At 38.3% G+C, this 24,127-nt stretch overlaps 1 protein-coding gene across 13 annotated transcripts in view; it reads left to right on the forward strand.

The window, feature by feature from the left end:
- Positions 1-24,127, forward strand: part of STARD13 (StAR related lipid transfer domain containing 13) — a 285,778-nt gene that overhangs the window by 212,706 nt on the left and 48,945 nt on the right. Inside the window, exon 1 of one of the 13 annotated variants that reach the window (XM_021541946.4) lies at positions 1,172-10,491. The exons of the other annotated variants lie outside the window; for them this stretch is intronic. Within the exon in view, the coding sequence (XP_021397621.3) occupies positions 10,482-10,491 (10 nt within the window). The 5' untranslated portion in view covers positions 1,172-10,481. Of the gene's footprint in view, positions 1-1,171; positions 10,492-24,127 lie in introns of those variants that run through there. 13 annotated transcript variants of the gene reach the window in all.

A 24,127-nucleotide genomic window follows, 5' to 3' on the forward strand; every position in this document is an offset into this window, starting at 1 on the left:
CAGCTCAGTTGCTCTTCAGTGTGGGCAGAAGTCAGGGGAACTCATGGGCCACCAGGACACAAGCAGTTGTTAGTAAGGAAGGAGCTGGTTTTAACCCTGACAACACTTTAGCTGGGATGCAGCTCTCACCATAGAAAAATCCAAGAGAAAAAAACAGGATTTTACAGCTCATTCAGACTGTATTCAGATTTGTCCAGTCATTTTTCATTTCCACAACACAGTTTCTTAAGAAGATCCAGAAGGTGAAGGATTAGAACAATTAACAGTTTGCAGAAACTCAACTCTGTTTTGCTGTTTTTGTGAGAACAAAGTTCGTAGTGCTGATTTTATGGTGCCACCTTGCTTTTATACTCCATGCTTTGTTAAACATGGTAATGAGCTCAGTGCTGTGTAGTGCACTTAGTGCTGTGCAGAAAATAAAGGTATTTCCTGCCCACACTTCAGAAGAGTTGCTGTGATGGTAAAGTCTCTTTCAAGTGTAGGGCTCCTAGCCTAAACAGTATGTACTCTGGGCTGGTCTGTCAGAAAGCTCTGCATTGCAAAAGTAAATTTATCTCTATGAGAATGACAAGCTCCTGTTCAAAGCACAGTGCTTTATAAAGCATTTCACCGAGGCAGTAGGTTTTACCATATTCCCCTCCTGGAACAGAGAGGAGTTTTGTATTACATTAATCAGCATCTGAGCCCTGAAGGTCACAATTATCTGGCCACTATTTTTCAGTATTAGTGATTTTAGTACATGATTAACTTTCATGTGTGCATCATTAAGATGAGGAATTGTTTTTGAAGTTTCAAATAGAGCAGCAGGTCTTAGCTGTAGTATTTGCCATACTTGCCCAGCCACTCTTAAAAGGGATGATTTATAGAAAATCCAGCTGTGAGTTTTCATTTCTTCAAGAGCAGGAGGCGGGACTAGGAACAACCTAAAACCAAGCGGAGCATTGATCAGAGTAGAAATGATGTAGAGCACAGCTCCGCAGACAACAGCTAAGCATCGTGGAAGTATTAGCTGGCAGCGATAAGGAGGCGGAAACAGAGCTCAGTGACAGAGGAGCCATCTGTCAGGAACTGGGAATCTGATCTCAAGAAAGCAGAAAATGAAGTAAAGAAGAAAGTGATTTTGGTTCAGAGGTGCAGTGGAGCCCAAGGATATCTGTGGACAGTAAGTTTCTATACTGGAACAGGGATGTTTAATACAACAGCTAATACTGTTTGAAAGGGCTTTTCAGCTTTGAAAACAGACATAAGTAGCTCCTGTATTAAATAGCTTTTATTTAAAGTTTTTATTTATTTGTAAGATGTAAATAAGCTTATCTGTTTGAGGTGCTGTGTTTCAAAACTTGTAAACAAACTTTAAAGCTGCTGGTGTCCCTTACTTCAGAGGGTGTTTTTTTGTTTAATAAGGTCACCTCGTATCAAGGATAAGATTTATTTGTAATCTTTCAGAAAAATATCTCAGAAGAAAAGGCTGTTTTGGCCCCAGCTGTGAGGTGAAATAGGGTAGGCAAGAATATTTTTTCTGGAAGGGGGAAAGGAGTTCCCACCCAAATAGATCTAAACTAACTGGAACTACAGTGTATAAACACCCCGGGGCTAAATCCTACCCTCAGTTACGCTGATGTAAGTCAGGTTTAAGTCTACTGTTGTTAATAAAATTACTCCTGATTTAATTAAGGATAGAATTTGGTTGCACATTTCTTAATAATGAAAAAGCCCCATGGTTCTTTCCAAAGTGCATTTTATGTTAACAGATTATTAAGGACTTGCTTGAAAATATGTTAAAATTAATTGAAAACTCACACTGTGATGCATCTTTTGTTGTATACCTGTATCCTTCTTTGAAATTAGCACGAAAGCCAGCATGAGATATTGTAAGCAATCATATTATTTCTTGTTAGCAGGTTCTCAGATAAGGTTTGTGTTGCTCATAATTTCATGCTTGTTTCACTTCAGTGGCTTGTATTTGGGGTGATATGCTTTAATCCTAAAAAGGTTTGTGGAGCTCCAGCTGAGAGAGATAAGATGATATTATCTGTCGCAGAAGTGTCAAAGTTCTGTACAAGACCCCAGACTGTCTGATTGGGAGCGAAACTGTTCTATTACAAATTGTACAGAAAAATTACTCTTGTTGCTGTGGTTTTAGTGTACGAGTTAGAAGCAGAAACATTGGCTGCTGACTGAGAAAAAAAAAAAAAGTAAAACCCACTCACTATTATGGCCCAATATGGATGACAAAACACTGTAGCATGTGTGGGAAAATGGCTGCAGTCCAATGTCTGGAACCATTTATCTTCTGGTAGAGTCTGGAAGATGACTGTTTTATGTATTTTACAGAAATCCCTGCTGATTGATTTCATTTACTTAGGAGGAGGGGTCACAGTGACTGATGGCAGAGACAACTGGGGCAAAAAGTGAATTCTTTGCATTATCCTGACATCCTGTTCTGGTTGGGGTTATTGGCACCTTTTGAAGGGACCATGCTGAACGTGTCTTACTGCTGCATCTGCTACTGCACACAGCCAGAGGTTCACTGCTTTTTCTGGGTCTCAGCAAGCTGAGTGTTGCGAGTTGTGCTTCCACTAGTGCCAGGCACATTTTGGAAATTATGATTTGCAGAGGTTTGAAGAGGAATGGACAGAAATGGGTACAGGTCTCTGTAACCTGCCAAAAGCTTGGCTGATAGTGTGTGCTGTTACTGAAGAGGGAGGAAAGACTTTGTGAAAGATCTGGGAGAAAGTCTGTTTTCAGTGTGTGAGGCTTGCAGAAACAGCTTGTCCCTCTTTAGCACAAGAGATTAGTATGCTAGGGTGATGATACTGGTTTTTCTGATGTTTGTTGCTAAAATAGCTTCAATTCTGGCAATTTCTTTTATTTATATGGAATAAAGAGCTTGCCAAGCACAGGGATATGCTGTACATCAGTGTTATTCATTTATCTCTGTGTTATTTTTGTGTGTGCTCTGACAGCCTGTCTGTCAAGGTGTTTGCCTTCAAATCAATTCAGCTCACATCACAGCATGACAGGCACTTGTTATATACCAGGCATGTCTACAGGCATTTGCTTTCATGTTGCAGGGAATGAGTGCCAAGATTTTCATATGATGAAAAGAAAGGGTGGGGGATATGTTTTTTAGTCAGTAAGTACACTGCTACTGTGTTGACAAAAATGGAAAGGAAAATTGATTTTTCAGGTGACAATACTACTTCATTTGGTACCCTTTAGGCTCTTCACAGGGTCTTCTACTAATGATTACAATACCAATGCAGGATTACATAACAAACTTGGGGAAAGGAAAAATTATTGTGTGTCCCCCATCACATTCAGTTTCCCAGACATAACTACTTAGTACAGACAAGAAATTTTTCATTGACAGAGAGAAAAAGAGAGAGAAAGAGAAAGAGAGAAAGAAAGAAAAAGAAAGAGGAGAGAAAGAAAGAAAGAAAGAAAGAAAGAAAGAAAGAAAGAAAGAAAGAAAGAAAGAAAGAAGGAAAGAAGAAAAGAAAGAAAGAGAGAGAGAAAGAAAGAGAGAAAGAAAGAAAGAAAAGAAAGAAAGAGAGAGAGAGAAAGAAAGAGAAAGAAAGAAAGAAAATAAAGAGAAAGAAAGAAAGAAAGAAAGAAAGAAAGAAAGAAAGAAAGAAAGAAAGAAAGAAAGAAAGAAGGAATTTTGTAATATACCCTAACTGCTGAGAAAGTTTCCTGTATTTACCAAATATTTTTATCAGTGCAGTAGGAGCAGTTAGGCACTGTGCTTGAACAGTATCCTAAGAATAAACTCAGCATCACCTCTCTTCTGGGCAGCATCCTGCCATGTACTATCATTCAGCCTACTCTCACTCCTCCTCATGTCATCTTGATGTGCACTCATTTTCTGTCTCTGTGTTTTGAGGATGTTCTTATGGCTATCCGACATTTTATTTTTACTCATGTGTTGACCTCTGATTTTGATTTGTATGTTTACAGAAATTTAGATTAGTTGTAACCTTTTCTGTTTTCTTAATTTCCTTCACTTCCTTCTCAGACACTGTGTTTTGGTTATCCTCCCACAGAGCAGTTCCTTGTTGGCATCCTCACAGAGGCATAGCTGCTTTTTCTCTTCATTAATTTAGTTTGAACATTTCCTGCCTTTTGGCATATCTAACTCAAGACGACAGTGGATAGTGCCATGGATTCCAGAGGAAGGAATACCTTGGTACCTTCCTTGGTTATGCCATTGAACTGCCTGATGATCCAGAACAAATTTAGTGCCCGAGTTATTTTTTTTTTTTATCTGTCTTTATCACGGGGTTCTTGATGGGTTCTCTCTTCCTTTAGAGAGAATGCTGGTAAACAGCTCCACTGTAAGTCCAGTTCTCCCTTTAATCTTGAATTTGGGCAGGAGGGCAAAAGAGTGGTCTTAGCTGATGCAATTTGTTTTTCCATTCAATGGGACTGCATTCTCCTAGTAATTTGGAGTATATTTGAGGACTTTTAGCCCCTAATCATCCCTCTTCCATAAGGATTGGTAGGGTGGTGTGGTCAGGCTCCAGCTCTTTATTCTGCTGCCCATGCAGTCCCTACATTTTTATTTGTCAGCTCTTAAATCTCTTCATTACATGGAATAATTTTTCATGTGGCCACCACAAAAGTGCCTTCCTGAGCATGCAATTTCTTACAAAAAAATAAATCTCAGACCATATTTTAGACATGTTGCTATATTACCCCATTTTTGAACAAATTTTCCATTTGTTCATTTTGACATTTCCAAAGTCCATTCGTACTTTGTATTATAGCACGTGACAAGCACAAGGAGGGTGGTAGAACTACAGCTGCCTCTTGTTTTCTTATCAGATATTGATAAAAACAGTAAATTAGATTAAACAAAAAAAAAAAAAAAAGGAACTCTGTAGGCTGTGGAACATTATGAAACCACCCACTGAATGTCTGCGCAAGACATACGGCAACAGCCAAGCTGTTATGTGCTAAATGAGTTCAGAGTGGAGGCCAACTGAATGCAATGCATAAGTGATTTACTTTCTCATTTATAACCCTAACCTAGAATCATGATTACTTGCTGTTCCGTAAAAAGGATGACTTTATGTGACCCTTTAAAGCCTTCAGCATTAAGTAGCATTAAGTTGATGGCTACTTGTTTTGTACCTTCAGAGAAGAATTATGCATAAATCAAGTAGCCTTTCCTTATAATGCACTCATAATCCTCACAAGCAAAACTCCCACCCAAAACCAGTAATCAAACATGGTTTCTTGAACTCAGAAAGGTCACCTCATAAAAAATATGGAGGTATAATATTCAGGCCACCCAGGCTTTTTTTTATTATTTATTTATTTTTGGCTTGGACATTAATTAAGTCATTGTAAGGTTAAAATAATAATAAGGTTCTGATGTAAGCAGATAAAATACAGGGAAGCTACATTAAATTCAGTTTCCATCCACCAAACACATCTAGAAGAGATAAGCTCACTTGCTGTTTAAACATTTTGCACAGGGACAGACAGGATGGGCTGAGGTTGAGTCCTGAATGTTCCAGAGTTTATGTATTTAAATCAAGCCCTTAGCATTGTTTTTGTTTCTTAATTACCTCTGGTTTGTTGCTTTATTGATGATTTTGAAGGCAAGTAGACTCAGTAAAACAGAATAACTCTGTGTCACATACAATGTTCTCTTATATCTGTGGACATTATAGACAAAAGGAAAGGATTGATGGAAGGAGCTTCTGTGGACATGGTAAAATGGGTGGTAGATGTCTCTAAAAGGTGGAATTGAGCTACTGAATTGCAAATGAATGGAAGGTCTTTTGAAATCACTAATTAAGGGTGTCCCAGTTCTTGAAATCTGCCAGTGCAGCCAAAGTTAGGCATAAGGAACCTGGGAGCCAGCAATCCTGCAAAAGAGGTTGGTGTCTGGAGCGTCTTCATGGAGTGTTGCTGGGAGAAGTGAAGCTGAACTCACCCTTTCAGTGTGACACGTCGCTTTCCATTTTGGGGTGACTTTATGGGAAATAGGAGTACTGTGTGCTTTAGCACTTGTTATGCAGGCTTTGAGCAGGGACAAAACCTGCAAATGGCAATCCTTTGCCAGCCATGAGCACTTTTGTGTCATTGAAAAGTGACAACATGGTCTCAACTGGTTTAGTTTCAGGGAAATACTTGGAGATTGCACCTACTTTCTGCTGCCCATGTCCTTAGGGACCCCATTTCTGTACCTAAACTCCAGTTCCAAAAAGATCCTCTGTGTCTTCTTTTCCAGCATGACAGAGCATAGTATTGCAGCATTGCTCTTTCTGTGTCTCTCCTGTGTCTCTGCATCCCAGATGATACACCTAAAGCAGGGAATGAGCCCTCACTTGTCACAGAAGACGGGTTCAAAAGACTAATAGATGCATAGAATGGTTTGGGTTGGAAAGGACCTTAAAGATTATCTAATTCCAAACTCCTGCCATGGGTAGAGACACTGTCCACTAGATCAGATTGCTCACAGCGCTACCCAGTGAGGAGCACTGCCAGGGATGGGGCATCCACAACTTCTCTGGGTGGAAGATTTAGAAGATTTGTTCAGGAGATGTTTAATTTGTCACATCCCTCCACCAGTGGCTAATGACCTTCATGAGCAACTCTGTTGTATTAATTTGGTTTGCAAGAATACGTACACAAGATAAGCAAATGTGAACGTGGCTGATAGAGGCACAATGATGTACACCTCTCTTGTGCTTCTGAGCCACTGAATTCAAAATTTAGATTCATGTTAATATTTAGCACTTACATTGTGCATTTAATCTCCATAGGCCTGCAGGAACATGTCTAATTTATACATCCAAATTAATAGAGGTAATCACACATAGCAGTTAGTCTTTTCATCACTTAACCCAATGAGAAATGAAGACACTATTTTGTTTGGACTATAATTGCTTATACATACCTGAAAATACCATCCCATATTCTCAGTTCTTTGTAAAAACAACATGGATTTGCAGTTACAAGAATATTTCAGACAGCTGCATAATGAGTTAGCTTCATTTTTTAACTGAACTGAAAATTAGGAGGCAGATCTCAGTGGGATATCTCCAGAGGAGTTTTTCAGTGATCTTAGATGCTAAATGAGCTAGACCAGTTCATTTTTAAAATTTGTTTGAAAACCGTCTTTCAGAAATTAGAGTCTTGAAAGCCTGGTACTTATAATGAGCATGCTTGCAGACCTCTAAGGCAGCAGTCAAACATCCTCATGCTCCATATTATTTATTAATATTACATTTATATTGTCCACGTTAACTTCCAGAGCAAATTCAATAGACAGCTATAGTTCTGCCTTTATTATTCAACCCTGGTTGCTATGGCATCCAATTTAGGAAAGTATCTGCCAGCTTCAGGTGGCTGAGCACACAGGTGGGTAAAACATGAGCAGTAATTTAAGGAACCATGAGGTGGTGTCCTGTGACCAGAAGGTATTGTCCATGTTTTTTGCAAAAAGGGGCAAGAAGTTGTGAACATTGCTGGGACACCTGGGCTTTATTTATCTACAGCAAAAGAAACAGCCTGTACCAGCAACCTGCACATGTACTGAGAGATTCTGGTGGCAAGCTATGAAATAATTTAATGATCTATTCAAATTAAACACAAAATCAGAGATTAGAGGGGACTGGCTGGTATCACATATATTCCTGCTCAATAACATCCTGCTCTGATTCTTTCCACTCAGATCACTGAGATTATAACAGTTGTTGAATAAGGCAGCAGAACTGAGCTTGCAGGTGAAAAACACATACAATAAGAATTGTAAGACCTGTGAAAAGAAAATACTTTCTTATTTAGTCTTTGTACTCAGAGTTTGCCCCTTGAAGTCTGCATAATATAATACAGATAGGATCTACAAATTCAATTTTTTTTAGTCTAAACTATGTTCAGGATCAATATTCAAATGCTTTGATTGAGTTTTAACTTCCATCCAATTGTCACTGGTTTAAATCACTTTTATAGGAAGAATAAATTTTCACGGAAAGCAGTTTTTTTGAAACATTACTTTTCCAGTTAAAAAAAGAAAGAACAAGAACAAAGACTACCAAACAAAATGCAACTTGTCTAAAATCTCATAAAAGCTTTTACACAAGAATCTATCAAGCCTGGGAAAATATGTGTTCTTTTGTAAAAACATATTTTTCCTTGAAGTCATTGCTAGATTACAAAAGTTCACATAACATATTGCTATGTGTGTGTGTTTATGTAAGACAGACCTCTGTATTTCACTTTCTCATGTCATTGTTGCCTTGACAACTGTACTTTATTGATTAGTAGAATGTATGTAATTTGGTTCAGAGCTGCATCATCTTACAGGGTCATTTTTCTTCGTGAGAAGTTGTTTCATTTTCTTATTCTCTGAGTAGAATTATTCTTCTGATATGAGAAATAACATTCTTTTGATCCTTTTGGGGGTGTTTCTGTGGCTGTACTTAAAACCCAGCAGAATTTGACAAATGCAAGCTGATAAAGTCATTAAATACATTTCTACTGATACATGCATTTCTTACTCATGTTCTTTTGCTGCATATGTTAACCAGGTATCTAATCTGTAACTTCACTGGTAACCAGCTGGAGACTCTATCCATGCAATTCCAGTTATTATACCTTCAGGGTGCTTTTCCTCCAGAGATCTGAAGTTCCAAATAGTAACACTTCTCAGGATCTCTTTGAACTAGATATTAATATAGAATTTATTTGACACTTAGATAAGATGCAATGTTAAAAGCTTACCCCAAAGAGTAAATAGTACTGAGAATAGCTCCTGAAATTGAAATCTTTCACCCTTATTCTACCCACTGTGCATTTGTCAGACCTATGTGTTAGTTCCTAACAGAGGACTGTATCATTTAGCAAACCAGTTGTCCCATTGCCAGTCCTATTTCTGCGAGTGCTGGTCAGGTTTATGAAATGTTTTGGTCCTAACCTGATGAACTTTGATTTTCACACAAATTGAGCAGGGAGAGGATAGAAGGACTTGGTGGGATGCTGTGTCTCGGTTCAGATGGTGCCATGGAATGATTATGTGCACAGCTGGAGGATTAACATATCTAGCTTTGTTAGATCTCCTCCTGCTTTGGTTTTGCCCTTTCCCCCTGTGTTTATTTGTCTCATGGTTTATGAGTATCACAGGAGCCAGCCAAGAACAGTCAGGGTGTGCAGCTTCCTGGATGAAATCAGACAGGGGCACAAAAAGAAAAAAATAGGCCAAGGAGAAGGAGGAGTACAAATAATGGATGGGAAAGTAATGAAGGTCAGCCAGATGTTGATGTAAAAGCTGTCTTTTATTTTGTGCACAACTGAAAGCATAGCCATCCCTACAGTCCTAATATTAACAATTTACAAATTACAGCAGTGATTGTATTTAGATGTCATACAGAAGGTAAATGATGGGAATGGGTTGTCAACACACATAAGAAAACAAGTCTGAAAATCTCTAGCACTTTCTTTAAATATAATAGTTCCTGACAATTAAATATCCCATTGGTTGGTATCTAAATATTTATCTTCAGTGAAATTACAAGTCCAAAGTCAGAGAAAATGAACACTCTCTTGTTCTCTGTTGTAAAGATTTAATTATGTTCTACTTTTTTAAAAGTGCTTGGTTCCTGGATCTATTCTGTTGTATTTTTCTGGGTAATTTTGAAAAAAAAGAAAGATAAAAGAGTCTGCCATTGATGGCAAGCAGGGACAAATGCACTGTTACTAGACTGCGATTTTGGAGGTTGTTTGCCGTGCTAAGTCCATAATGTAAGATAAATAAAGAGATCATAATGTAAAATAATGTTTTTAGCCTTTTGGATTAAAACATTCAGCAATGGGTCTTCCTAGCAACAATGCCCCACCTAACACAGAGCCTTATTTTCTTGTAAGGATCCTGCAGTCTTACATGAATTTTCTAGGTCAGTCATTGGCAGCAGCAAAACTAATTTATTCTAGATGAAAATCAGGCCCACTATAATTAGCAATACCATGATATTTGTCCGAAAAATCAAGAAACAGTGGCATTTGCTAGAAAGATTATGTGTCTTCTGGAAAAGTCACTCCACTTAATTCAAAATTTAGGTACCTGGGGTTAAGCAGATTGTCCAGTAAATTTGTCACAACTGCTTATACAGTCTAAGGAGAGCAGCAGTTGCTTACTGAAGATTTGAGGAGGAAGATCTGTTCCCCCTCTTCATCCATCCATCCATCTATCCACCCACCCAAGGATGATTCAGTCTGCCTCATCCAAGTAAATACCTCTTCCACTGGGATTATAGAGGAACAATAGGAAATAAATGCTGGCAGCTCCATCCATGCAGTTGGGTTTTGCTCATTAGAAGATGGATGTGACTTATCTTTCTCTTGCATAATAGCCCAAGAATTAGAGCACTCCCCTCAGAGAGAGGCAGTCCTGGGCTCTGCTTGTTCTGAGTGCGTTGAGCTCACATCTCCTGCATTTAACTCAAGAGATAAATTCTTCCCTTTGCAGGATGACCATCCGTAAGTCTCCATGCTTTTGGTTTTTTATCCTTTTATTTTCTGCCTGTCTATGAGGACTGTAAGCTCTGTAGGGCACCAGCTAGTTTTTCATTAAATATCTGAGCATCACTGACTGTTGCAAAGTTCTGATTTTGGCTTTGTAGTGAAATATAAATAATGACAACAGTTGTGCAGATTTGTCTCTTCACACCACAAAAATGCTGAGTAAATGCTTTGTTCTTGTGAATGTATTACATATTTTTGCCTGGTATGGATAAAACTTGGGCTTTCTACAACCTTTCATTGTGAAATTGTTTGTGAAACAGTGGATGGGTCTGCACAGATGTTGGATTTGATGTGTATTTGGGGAATTGCTGGTTGCTTGATGGTTTGATATGGCTATTATTATGTCCTCATTTTTGTTGTCTCTTCTAGAGACATTCATGCCAGAGCTTGGTAGATCTGTAGGACTGGGAAATATGCTCCAAGGCCCTTTCTTGCAAATTACCTCTATGAGATTTTTTTGGATGTAGGCAAGTATATATGTATCTCAGGGCAGTGGTAGGCTGCAGAGCTCCTACTCAGTGAAACAGCCCCTCACTATCTTTTTCTCTTGGAATTTCTAAAGAAGAAAGCAGTGGGAGGGACAGATGGGGCTGAGAGCAGTGTGAGGACATTGTATGTGGTCAGTCCTGCAACACTGGCGAAGAATGCAGCAGTGATGTATTCCTCGCATGAGTCATCCTAGAGCTGCTGAAAATTGGAACAGTCCATTACCCAGGCATGACTAGTGATTGACCTTTATTTCCATCTTAGACGTTATTGTAAAATTGAAATGAATTGTAAATGAATTTCTGCCTTCTGAGCTCTGACATCAGTGCAGTTTGGTTTCTTACGAATGTGGATTCCTTTACCCCACCTCACTGAAACAAGTCCTTTCCCTCCTCCATGTCACTTCCCAGATCTCTCTTCCATTCCTTAAATATGCATAAGAGAAGTGGTACAGGCACTGATGCTGATGCAGAATGTTGCGTACTCTGCAGCTAACTGTCTGCTGCTTCTCAGCATGCATAGTGGGTCACCCCACAAATGCCTTTCCCTTACTGGAATGCTAATATGTATACTTTGCTCAGCACCAGCTTTTCTAAAATGTAATATCTTTGAGACATGGCTCCTCCTGTGAGATTCAACTGAAAATTCTGAACATTTCAGTCAGTAAATTCTGAAATTGTTTTGGGAGGCAGGAGAGTGTCTCAGAGAGACAGATGGTATGAATATTATTTCTTTAAGAAGCAGTTGTACAAATATACTGTAATGCATGCAGAAATTAAAAGACTTATGAAGAAATTAGTGGGTGAAGCTCTATGAGTTGTGTTGTGAAGAAAGATATAAAAGGAATATATTTTAAAGTGTTCTCTAATGTTTTTAATTATTGTAGTGAAAAATTAAATTTTAATTATTGTAGTTGAGCAATTCAACAACTGAGTTGCTTCTCCATCATGAGGAAAATGTGGGACTCACCCTACCGGTTCATCCCTAATGTCTTCCAGCCCAGGCAGTGATGAATTTGGTCTAAATTTATCAAGCATAATAAGCACCTGTACAGCTCACAGATGGTTAACATTATATCAGTACATGGCACCTATGAAGTGACAGTTTTGGTCATCTACTACTTTGAAACTTTAAAAAGTTTCCTTAAAAAGCAACTTTAAAGTCTACTTCAGAAGTGGCCAACTACAAAAAGTATCATCAACTCTATGTGCCCATTTTATTAAAGAACATTTAAGAAATAGATAAAGTCAGATTTGGAAGTCCAGAGTCAGCTTTTTAGAAAAAGATTTTGGCTATTTTTAGGATTTAAAATTTTACTTAGTGGCTAGTGTGGGTTTTTCCAGTAGAAAATTGCTTGAGAAGGTGTATGGCAGAATGGATCTAAACAACTTGAAAATTTTGTGTATTTATGGATGAAACAATAAATAAATATTAAATAAATAGAGGTACAACTCCACAGTAAAGCTATTTATTATATTTCAGTTAGGGATCTTCCATCTTAACATTCCTAGGGTCTCATTTGTGATGCTGTCATTTCTCATTTTTTCATCTCCTGAAAGCAATATTTGCCTTAGGGGTATGGTATCATTGTGATAAAAATGAGCTGGTGCTACTGGTCTCATGGCTAATTGCTGTCCTTCAGGCAGCTCCCTTAGCATTCAGCCCTTTAGGCTGCTTTGGAAGATGCCCTGATGTCTTCCAAAATGATGGAGGAGAGCATTTTGCCCTTTTCATTTTGAGGCATCATAAGGTCTTGGAGACTTTTGAGGCCGATTGCCAGATGTGATTAAAAATTAATGGAACAGAACAATTGTACCTCATCCCCTTGACAGACACTTGAGTAAGAGCTTTTTCTAAGACACCTTTTCTAAATTACTCTGTTTGCATCTGTATTTTTCTCTCGTCTGACCACAATGACATCTTCCTTAGCATTAAAAATGGAAAACAATAGTAGAGGACGTTTGAGGATTTTTTTTTCACGCAGTTCCCTGCAAGTACTGTTTGGATTTTGTTCATCACATAGGATGAACTATCAAAACAGATTGTAAACTGAAACATGAGACTGAGGTATTAAGTGAGGAAGGAGATCTGCTGCTGTTTACTGCTACAGAAGGTGTCTTTGGTAAAGCTCACACTCAGTATGTGCAAGTTTAAACATTTTCCAAAAAATAACCTTGTTTTTTGGGATAAGCCTACACTGCCTTCCTTCAAAGCCTGTCTGTATTGGAAGAGAGACTAAATATAATCTTTTTTGTGTTCTACTTCCTCAGCCTTCAAATATTCTAAAGGAAAATAGAAAAGAGCTGGCAGTGGGGAGGAGTGCAGTCTCTGCATTGATGCTTTGGAAGGTTATTGGGGAATATCAGTGCTCAGGCACTGAGATTGAAGAAAACCAATAATTTGACAAAAATTAATTAATTAATACTAATTAATGTTTTTTACTACTTTACGTGTGCTGTGGATTGCAGACACCAGCTAAATGTAGAGACTTAATATATACATATATACATATACATATACATTTTGTTCTTCTGATTCTGTCTTTTTTTTCAAAGAGCTATAAATAAGCGAGTATATATTTGACTGAATATCTTTCTTTGCCAAAGAAGAGAAACACAGTCATTATTGTCTGTGAACTATTCACAAGGTTTTAAATGCAAAAGATTTTAGGGCTAAATGCTGATATTTTTACTGATACTAAATTGGAATATACTCTTCAGGTTATTTATTAGTAGTGAGAGTGTCTGGTGTTTGATAAAAATACTCATTCTGAAATACAGTTTTGGAGAGGCATTTATCACTAAGATTATAATTTAGGGTTTTTCTTTTTGGAAGAACATACTCCTGGCTGTTCAGGCACACTTTTTGTTCATTGTGCCCTGTATGGGATAACCACAGGCTGTTTAGAAGATAGTATTTGCCTGACACAAATATTTCCCCCTTGAGAGCAGACTTTCACAATAATCCATCACATTATCATGACATAAGTACGCACAGTTACTCAGAGTCATTGCAGTTACGTAGTTCCCCCCAGCAGGATACTGTTAAATAAACAATGTTATTTGAGGAATTGGCAATTCCCTCTTCCATGCTTCGCCCAAAGTATATTCTTAGCTTTTCATTCACTGGTGGTTTTGCTTTCCTGGAATCCACTCTTCTACCTTCTGAAACTCACAGTTGTGCAGACCTCTGATCCAAACAAACCTGTGATAGTTTGGGGAGATCTGCACTTCTGTATTTGTCAGAAGAAGTGAGGGTTAACGAATCTGAGCACTACAGGTGAGGTTATCATCCAGCACCCCTTACAAACCATAGGAAGCAGTATTTCATGAAATGGCACTATTTCTGTGAGCAGGGATGCAAATGGTGCTGAGATGCCAGCACGGCAGGAATATGAGATACTGCTTGCAAGAAAAGAGGAGAAGTTTGTGGGGTTTCTGCTACAGGTGTGACAATCCAGAGGTAGTTAGTGCAAGGTCTGGAAAAGTAAGCACTGCATTCCAGACACACAGTGCTCAAGTTAATGTCTCCTCCTGAAAACAGAGCTGGAACTGTATCATCAAAACATCAACTTCAGCAAAGAGCTGTAAATTTGCCACCTAGCCAGTTTGAGACCAAAGCAGACCTGTTTAGTCAGGTGTATCTCAGAAATTGTCCTGAATCCAGGATTCCTCTAAGGAAGAGTAAATATTAATCCTGCAGGTTTTGACGGGGTGGATTAGATGAACTTTCACTCCCTACTTTGGCCTTGTTTTCCATGGTTTATTTCATCTTCTTAGATTCTAAGTATTTTTAAAATAAAATTAGCATAGCCATCCTTGGGAGGAGAAAAAGCCAACTCTTTATTTTAATGTTTTTCAAACTGGTCATTCTACAGGATGTGGCTGCAGTTATTATCAGTCCCAGTATATTAGTCAGATGGTGGAATTATCAAATTATTCCTTTCTTTGTGTTTGCATAAGATCCAGTGAAGAAAATGTGACTGCCCTCACAGGCAGTCGAGTTCAATGATTTCCTAAATTCAGTGACAGAGCACATGTAGGAATGAAATTTGACAGAGACTCACTGAAGTATCCTGAGTATTAGTGGGATAGCTGTGAAAACTAGGACAGTAAAAAACACAGTTGGAGAGCCAGAAGGAAAAGATACTTGTGAAAATAAAACCAAAAAGGAGCTCAGCAGTAAGGAATTCTCTGTTTTGTTGAAAATACAGGAGAGATGAAGGATGTGTGGTTCTTTTTCAGATCTGTTTCTTACATAAATAGTACAATGCATGCCTTATGGCACAATCCAGCAAAGCAAGCATGGAAATAAATGTTAGACATATTTAGGTACAGTGATTTCAATGACAAAATCTGTTGAAAATTTTCATCATGAGAACCTTATTCCTTAAGACAGTGTGAAACTGCACAGTTGGACCCCTTACAATAGGAGTTTAAATTTATCTTTTCCTCAGAAGAAAATTACTTTACATGTATCCTTTGATTGTGATCTAGGTTACAGGAATATACTGCTGTAAAAATATAGCATTACTGGAATTTTCCAAGTCCAAAAATAATTTAGTGTCCAAATACATACTTTATCTGATTTATGGCTTCACAGCTATGTCTAAGCCAGTAGTGCCAAATAAAATTTTCTTTACTGTGATATGTATGCAGTACTTTTTAAGGTATTTGGAATGATGTCTAACATTTAAATTAAGCAAAAGTTTCCTTCTAAAAATATTCAGCTATAGTTATGTTTTTAAAGTGCAATTTCATCTTTTACATTTTAGAAGGGTAACTTCATCTCTTACAGTATCAGTGCTCAAATATATCTACGACACGCTTAACAAAATCAAGGACCCAATACATGCAGAAAACATGAAGTCATATCCTACAAGGGTGGTTTTTTACTTGATATCATTGTAAAAGTAGTTTTCTGTACTTCAAAAATTTACCAGTTCCATTCAATGAATATCTCTCCAGAAAGCAATCAGACAAAAAAAAAAAAAAAAAAAAAAGTTAATTTGCCCTCAGCTTCCCATATATGAGCAGGTTCCTGACACCTATGCAGAAATGTGTAATTGAAATAACATCATTAGCTGAAGCCAGTGAATGTGAGAACACTTAATCAAACAGTAAATAGCAATGCATGTCCAAGCATTGATCAGTTAATGCAGACATTGTCAGAGGAATTAAATAGATCATGATGTCCTTTTGTTCTTTCTCTTTATTTAGTATAGTATATACTGTTATAATAATATACTGTTGCTTTCGAAATCTCCTCATGGTCTTTAATAAAGAAAGATCTCTTCACTTAATTTTGACAGCTGCGTAATTGGAGTGCTAAATCATCCTCAGGGATGTAAGCAAAATTATTCTATTGTGTAACAATTTTCTGGATTTTCTCCTTAGTTTTGAAAAGAAGGGATAGATTTTGGTAATTGCAATCCCTTGTATTACCTTAAAAGTCAAGCATTGATCATTATAATACAATAGTTATATTGTAGAAGATTTCCAGGTCACTTGTAAATAAATGTAATTCAAAATTCAGAATAACCACTGTAGTAGATATAATTCCAGTGTAGGAAAATCTGATCCACAAAGACAATTTAACAGAATTATAGGATTTGGTTTGCCAGAATCAAATCACAAAGCAGCATCAGAATATGGAAAAAAATAACCACTAAAGCTGACACCAAATCATGACTTTACCTACATAAAATGCATCAAATAACTACCTGAACTCTTGACTCTGTTTATGAAAAGTCACAGGACCAACACATTCCATGCTTAATGGGAAAGTGATAGCAGTGACTGTGAAACTGAGGCTTTGTTCACAAGGTGCCCCATGCAGAAATGGGATCCAAAAGGGAGACCCCAGCGTGGGATCTCACCACCTCCTGCCCTTCCCTGCCTGCTGGTCAGTCTCTTGGCCTTAACCCCACTAGTGCCAGTTGATATATTTGTTCTGGTTTCAGGTATTTCTGTTTGATGACAATGAAGTTTCCTTTAGACTAGGAAGTTCTGAGAAAAGGGCAGTAATCCCGGCACCTGTACAGTTTCAGCCTTTGGTCAAATACTATGTTTGCTACAAAGTGTACACAACAACTGACTCAGATTTCCTGGATTTATTCTAAGAAACAACAGTAGGGCAGGACTCCAACCTAAAATCATATGCTAAGTAGGAGGGATTTCAGCTAATGTTATCCCTTGGAGTTACGCCGAGCTGTTAATTCAAGTGCTCAGTGCATGGTAAAGTTCCTGTAGTGCCACTCTGCAAAAGTAACTTCCAAGCAACTCCGCTTCAAAGTGGTGCAGAGAGGAAGATGGACACTGCAGCATCCTCCTGGAAACAACCTGCCCATGCTCTCTGAGAACATTTTTCCTGCAAACAGGCAATATGCTAATTTCTTGATACATCCTCAATTTCCACTGTATAATAGCACTAATGACCTTGACAGAAAGTGTTTCCTAGGGATTAATAACCATTTGAGATTTAATGACCTGAGGCTATGCCTCAGGCCATCAACTCCTTCAAGCTGCTCATTAAATTCTTAGGGTACACAGTCTGCTTCAATCACTCCTGCTTAAGCATTTGCTCAGTGTCACCTAATAACAATATTCTCCCTGAAGTATTTCCTCTTCAGAGGCCCTGGAAATGTGTTTGTCCTTAAGACTTTCAGGAAAATAGCTCATCATTAATTTTTTAGGTGATTTGTGTTTCAAGTCAGAGCATTTACTCAGACTGCCACTGAACTTTTGGTGTGAGGAACTCAGTAAAAGTGAGACAGTTAAATTCATAAATTGCACCTTGAAATATAAACTATTTGTTCTAGTTGCTTACAATCTCATAATATAAATCAAGAGCCAGTGGCCTCCAGCAGCCAAACACTGGTGGTTCAGCCAAAGGTAACTTATTTGAGAGGTGATTTTGAACAAGCTACCACTTTTTAGCAAAGACTGTCTTCATACTAGCTCTAAAAGATACCCCAAATTCAGGTCTGTGCAGAAGGAACAATATAGAGCAGTGCTGCCTATTGGAAGAGAAGTGCTTCTTACCAATGAAGTCGTAAGTCAAACATTGTCCCATGTTATGGTTATATGTCCCATGTTATACTTGTGTTGAAGATATTTCCTTTAAGGGAACATTCTTCCCATATTCAGATGGCACTGAGCACAATTGGATCTTAGTTAAATCTGATGCTGTGGTGTTACATCGTGTTCCCTCTTTATTTGTGTAAGAGTGCGGCGCAGCATGCCAAATAGGCATGCACAAACAAATTGCTATTACAAGTTTCTTCCCAGAGTTTCAAAACTGAGAGAGAAGAAAATGCTTGGGGAAGAAGGCAATCAGCAACAATTGTGGGAAGCTGATACAGGAAGCATGGTGCAGAGTGATGTGTCTACAAATCAGTTATATTGTCTTCACATCAATTACAAGAATCTTCTGGTGAAGCTCTGCCAGGATCACGTTCTCTCATTAGTCTCTGTTGTGCACTGAGCAATTAGTTCCCTTGTCATGTCTAGGGAGAACTAGGAACAGGGCTCTTAGGGAGCTGGAAAGTGGAGATGCCTACCCCTCTGTCTGGGAAGACCTACCCTCAACCTGACTTGAACTTGGAACCAGCCCTGTGCTTTGAGCTAACATCTTTGTCTAGAGGCTGCCCACATATTTAGGGAAAGAAAAGCATTTTGCTGGCAAATTCTAAAAGGCTAAAGTACTGGGAGTTGTTTATAAGCTTCAGATACTTCATCTTATAAAACAATTAAGAAAACCTGGATACCGAGAATGCATAGTATCAGCTACGGGGGGGGATCTTGATAACAGGAGCTTAATTCTAGTGAGATATGCATATAACACATGTATATATACATATATATGGAATATATACATAGAGATATATACGGAATCCAGCAGATGAATTGTTCATCAAGGAGGCATTGTGGTGATTAGGGGGTGAACAACATAAGTACTTACTTGATTGTTTATGTTTCGGATTAGTGGATTTTGAGGTCAAGTAGCTAATCCCATTATATGCTTTGTGTGGGAAATACATGCTGTTTGTGGTAAATACAGAGCACCTACACAGGAATGTTCCTACATAAATCTCAAATCCCATTGCAAACATGGATTCAAATCACTATGCCACCAATGCAAATGGTGAATATCAGGTGCAAATAAGTGAAATTAGGGACCTCAAGTCACACCATCCATTAACAGGATGTGCCTCAAAGAAGAATCTCACTGAAATGTCTTTTGCTTTATCTGCCTGTACATCCCATATTCTCTGTATATACCATGAGAAGAATGAGCTCTTTCTGTGCATGAGCCATTTTACCTCTTTCACATAATAAGATAAGAGAAATATTTTAAAGGAAGTATCTCCTTCTCTCTCTAGCCTTTAGTAGCACCTAGGATTAATAGTTCTAATGCAGTTGCAGATAGGTGAGATGATTTCCATTCTTTTTATCTGAAAATCCCCATATATATTAATAAATATTCTGCATGCATGATGGAAGGCAGGTCATATAGATATTTAAGTTCTGACATGTCCTATTGATTTGCTTTATAAAACCAGCCCTTCTGCTGAGACCATTACTGTTGTATGGAACACGCGGGTGTGCCACTAACCCAGCTCTGCTTCTTCTGGCTGCTGTGGGCTCAAAACAAGCATGCTGCATCGTTCCCATGTAGATTTTAGGTGTAGGAATACAGCTCTGGTTGGAATTTCCTCTCTAAAGTCTATTGAGAATTCAAATGAGAGCCAGATGAGTTTTTTCCTGTTCATTTAGAAGAAAAATGCAAAGCATCATGAGAAACTTTAAAACTCTAACACTCCCTGAAAGTCCTCACCACAATAACATTTTTCTGAAAAAGTGCTTTCCAGTGGGATTTGAGCTTGCCAGGTGATAAGCATTCATTATATTTTTCTACCCCCAATTAGGGAAGGCCAGATTGGTAAACAATGAATGAAGAAAATTCTTTGAAATACATCTAACAAATAGGAGCTTGGTAGTCTCAGTTTTGAGGCTACTTTTAGCAGCATCATACTGGCTTTGGCTTGGAGTTATGGAAGAATTAATGAAAGCCCCAGCTCTCTTCTCAAAATCAGTGTCAGCCAATGGAGCATCACAATTATAATTTTCACCTTTTGCAGTGTTGCCTTCCCTAACATCCTCCAGTGCAGGTAAAGCAGTGGCTTCCAGGCTGATTTGTTTGGGTTATTGTTTGTCCTTAAAGTTGTACCAGAAAATACAGAACTGTAATTTTCAGTACAACAATGCAGTTCCTTAGCAATAAGTAAGCTTTCAGAGCCTAATGCCATGGCCACAGAATACTGTGGGTAATGGGTTTCTAACTACCATCACAGTGTAAAAAAAACCACTGCAAAATGCAAAGCATCAGGCAAAACAACATGAAAAACTTTAATACCCCCTACACTCCCTGCCAAACATAGCCCATCTCCTATATCAAAATACCTTTATCATACCTTCAGTTTTAACCAGTGGTTTCAGAGCAACATGTGGGCTCTAAGGTGGTTATTTGCTGTATTTAATTGCTATTTTGCTGAGATTTCATAGTCAGATTTAGTCTTCTTTCAAAAGTTGTGCTGGGTATTTTTATGGTAAAATCTGTAGGAAAGACCATCTTTTGTAGGCAACTGCCTGCTTTCTGCCTCTGTTTCTGTCTGGAGAATAACTTACTCATCATACTTCTGGCATATCTGAGGCTACACCCTGCCAAAATCTGAAAGTGAAATAAACCATCAAAAAATGTCAGATTCTTAAAAGTCCAGACCAAGGTCAACTCTAGAAAAACAATATGCTTGGAAAAAAAAGTTTCCTTCAAAGCATACACAACCAAATTTCAATCTTTATGCATATCTGTATGTCATTATTGTACCACTAGACAGCCAAAAATGTCTCATGTCCTCAGCACATACTTTCATCCTCCTGGCCTTGAGGAGCCATAAACCCAGGGCAGCCCTGGAATCCTGTTCTTCATGGAGTACATCTGGAGATGGGGAAGGGCTGATCCCAGAGGCAGCATAGCAGCTGGCAGGAGCTTCCCTCTGGAGCAGGTGTGAGTGGCTCTCTGCCCCTGGGGACAGCTCCCACCTTGCACTCAAGGTGACATCCAAAGGAGGGACGTGTCTTCACATACTACTTCAGGGCAAGGACAGCTGTTGTTGTTCAGAGACTTCTCAAGGACTGAATGCAAATTTGGTCAAAACAAATGGAACCTCAAGCCCCAAGATTTTGAATAGCAGCCATCTCTCATCTCTTCTTTAAACAGGGTGTTTTAATGCTTTGCAGAATTACAGAGTGAGGCATGCTGCCTTCCATCTCCTTAATCCTCTGTAAATTTACTTCTAACAGCTACTGCCAAAATACAGTATGGCACTTGCACAGCACATGCTTCTTCAGTGATGAGCACAAAGCAGCTTCTGTTCAGAAGGAATATGTTGCAAGCCCATGAGTGACACATTGTGAGTGTTGAAGATTATGAAACATACTCTGAAACTGAGCAAGCCATAAACACTTCATTTTTCAGAAATAGTCACATTACCTCTGTCATTCTGTTTGGCAAGTGAGTGTGTGCAGGCTTGGTGCATCCACATAGCACATATTGAACACACACCAAGTGTTGAACCCATGGTGTGCCAGCCACGCTGTGGAGTTCAGAGGAAATATTTCAAGTATGCATTTCAGCACTCTTCTCAGATTTTTATAAAAACCCATGGTGTTTATTTGTTTATTTTTTCTTTGCTAGCCTCTCTCTTGGACTAAACTGACCTTAAATTATAGCATGGACTTATATTCATTGATCTCCTGGTGAATGCTCTAATTCGTCCAGAATCAGATCATGGCTTAAGGCAACTTCTGACTCTAACTAGGTAATATCTGCTGGAAAAGCAAGTGTTTTGTGTCTGTCTGTGGGCAGAAGATACTGTGAAATAAGTAAATTTAGAGATCAGCCAATGACTGGACTAAATCTTTAATAGCACTAAAAAAAAAAAAAAATCTCTTGTTTAAAAGGCCACTGATTTGTTAAAGTGGTAAAAGAAGACAAGCTCATGCAAGCTAACTATGAGGTCCTCATGGATTTGGAGCATATTTTGAGCATACTACACAATTTAGCATATATAGTCTAGGAATTTTGCTTCCTAAGGAGGGAAGAATAATTTTTCCATTTTTAAACTGAAGTGTAAGCATTAAGTGATGTGTCTTGTTTCCCACTGAAAGTCTAGCTGGGCAAGGGATTAGTCATTTACTTTCCAAATATCTAGCTATTACCATTGTCTAGAGACCAAACCATCTTAGCCCACTGTCAGGCCAGTAATGATTCAGATGAGTGGGAATGTGCTCTCCAGCAGTCAGAGCAAAGGGACTCCATCCATGAGATGGCAACTGAAACTATCCAAGTGACTTCCCATTAACTATGGGAAGATTAAGAAATAGTTGAAATTCATCCAGCAAGTTAAAAAGTGACAGGGTCCGTATTTCACTGACATTTGTAGAGCCAGCCCTTCTGTATTCTCTGCTGTTATCCAACAAGAGACATTGACATGAAAACAGGAGGTTTGTGCTTCTTTGATAGCTTTGGTGTCTCCTGATGGATACCCCACAAATCCACTCTCTGGCACCGGCACTCCAGCACTGGTAGGTCTCCAGCCTTCCTGTTGTCTCCTTCCAGGCTGATATATGGAACATAGCTGAAGGCCAGGGTCTGGCTTTATAGAGTGATAACTGCAAACATCTAACTTATCTAAGCTCTTTCATGCTAGTTGATAAAAAAGCAATTTATGTCTTTCCTGCTTGTAGCTAAAAATAAGAGGAAGAAAGTGCAGAGTTGTTAGTCCTGGGTGGTGGGCTAATTAGTTCTTTGCTAACTCTGCTTCATTGCTGGCAATGATTACTGTCAAGTAATTACAGGGTTTGTATGACTCTGGCTCCTGTTTGCAGTGTAGCAGGGGTGAGGAAATGAGAAGTGTCAGTACTATGGATACCCAGTGTTACTTCTGTCATAGCAAAATTTCCTGTTATAGGAAACAGTTATTTTGTACAATGGCTTATTAGATGGAAACAGACCTAGGTGAGCTGCAGAATGGAAAATCAGTATTTTTGCTACATTAGAAGTCTGTTCTCTACTGGGAGGAGCACATAAAACCCCCACGGCCTTCTATTTAAAAATGTATGGAAAGGAAACTAAAGGCTTCAGCCAAAAGGCTAAAAATAATAACTGTACAATCATAGCCAAGTTGTCTGTTCCTTCTTTCCTCCAGTTTGAATGAATAAAAGTTTATGTACAGCTATCATGTAAGAATTGGTTTAGCCTGTTTTTTGAGTGCTGCTCTGTAGCCATGTGGACTGCAGCTTTCATTGTAGAGGGGAATGAACAAAAAAAATCTAATTATTTGTGTGAAGAAAAATCATGGAAATTTGTTAGTTTACCTATCCAAAACATTTGAGTTCATCGGTAAAACTGTTGTTTCTGTATCATCCCTTTGGTTGTTCAAAAAACATTTAGATATGTATGTGCTGGAGTACACAAAAATGTATGCAGCCTCCTGGTAGTAGAAGGCAAGACTGGGTAAATCATAACCCAGTGTGCTTGAAGAGGTAAATGAGAGTTAAATGCTTTGAGCATCTTTGAAAGTCTGTATCCTAGGAGTTTGGAAATTTAAATATCCTTAAAATTCTGGCCCTGGATATTGAAAGTTATCTGTAACGAGTCAGTAAAATTAAATAAAATTTTAAAATTATGGATGATGGAAACTGAACGGCTCCACTGCTGTCTAAAAAAGAACCTTAATTTGACTTTCCCACGTTAATACTGTTTACATGTTAGAGAAAATTGTTTGAAAGGCACTTTTGTAAAAATGAGTGCTTTTGTGAAAACAGAGTGAGGAAAGATGTTCTTTTTTTAGAAGGTGAGTAATTGTTTCCTTTAATCTTTTTGTTTTTTCTCATGACTCTACAAAGATCAGCACACAGCCATATAATTAGTGGCTCTGGACTAGATCATGCTAAAACACCCACTGGTGAGACTCCACTGTTCTTACAGCACTGCATAGTCAAAGGAAAGGGTAAAATTTAGTTCACAATAATGTCTTTCC

Source organism: Lonchura striata, chromosome 1 (genome assembly GCF_050655825.1).
Source record: "Lonchura striata isolate lonStrDom1 chromosome 1, ASM5065582v1, whole genome shotgun sequence".
In the NCBI taxonomy this organism is placed as follows: domain Eukaryota; kingdom Metazoa; phylum Chordata; class Aves; order Passeriformes; family Estrildidae; genus Lonchura; species Lonchura striata.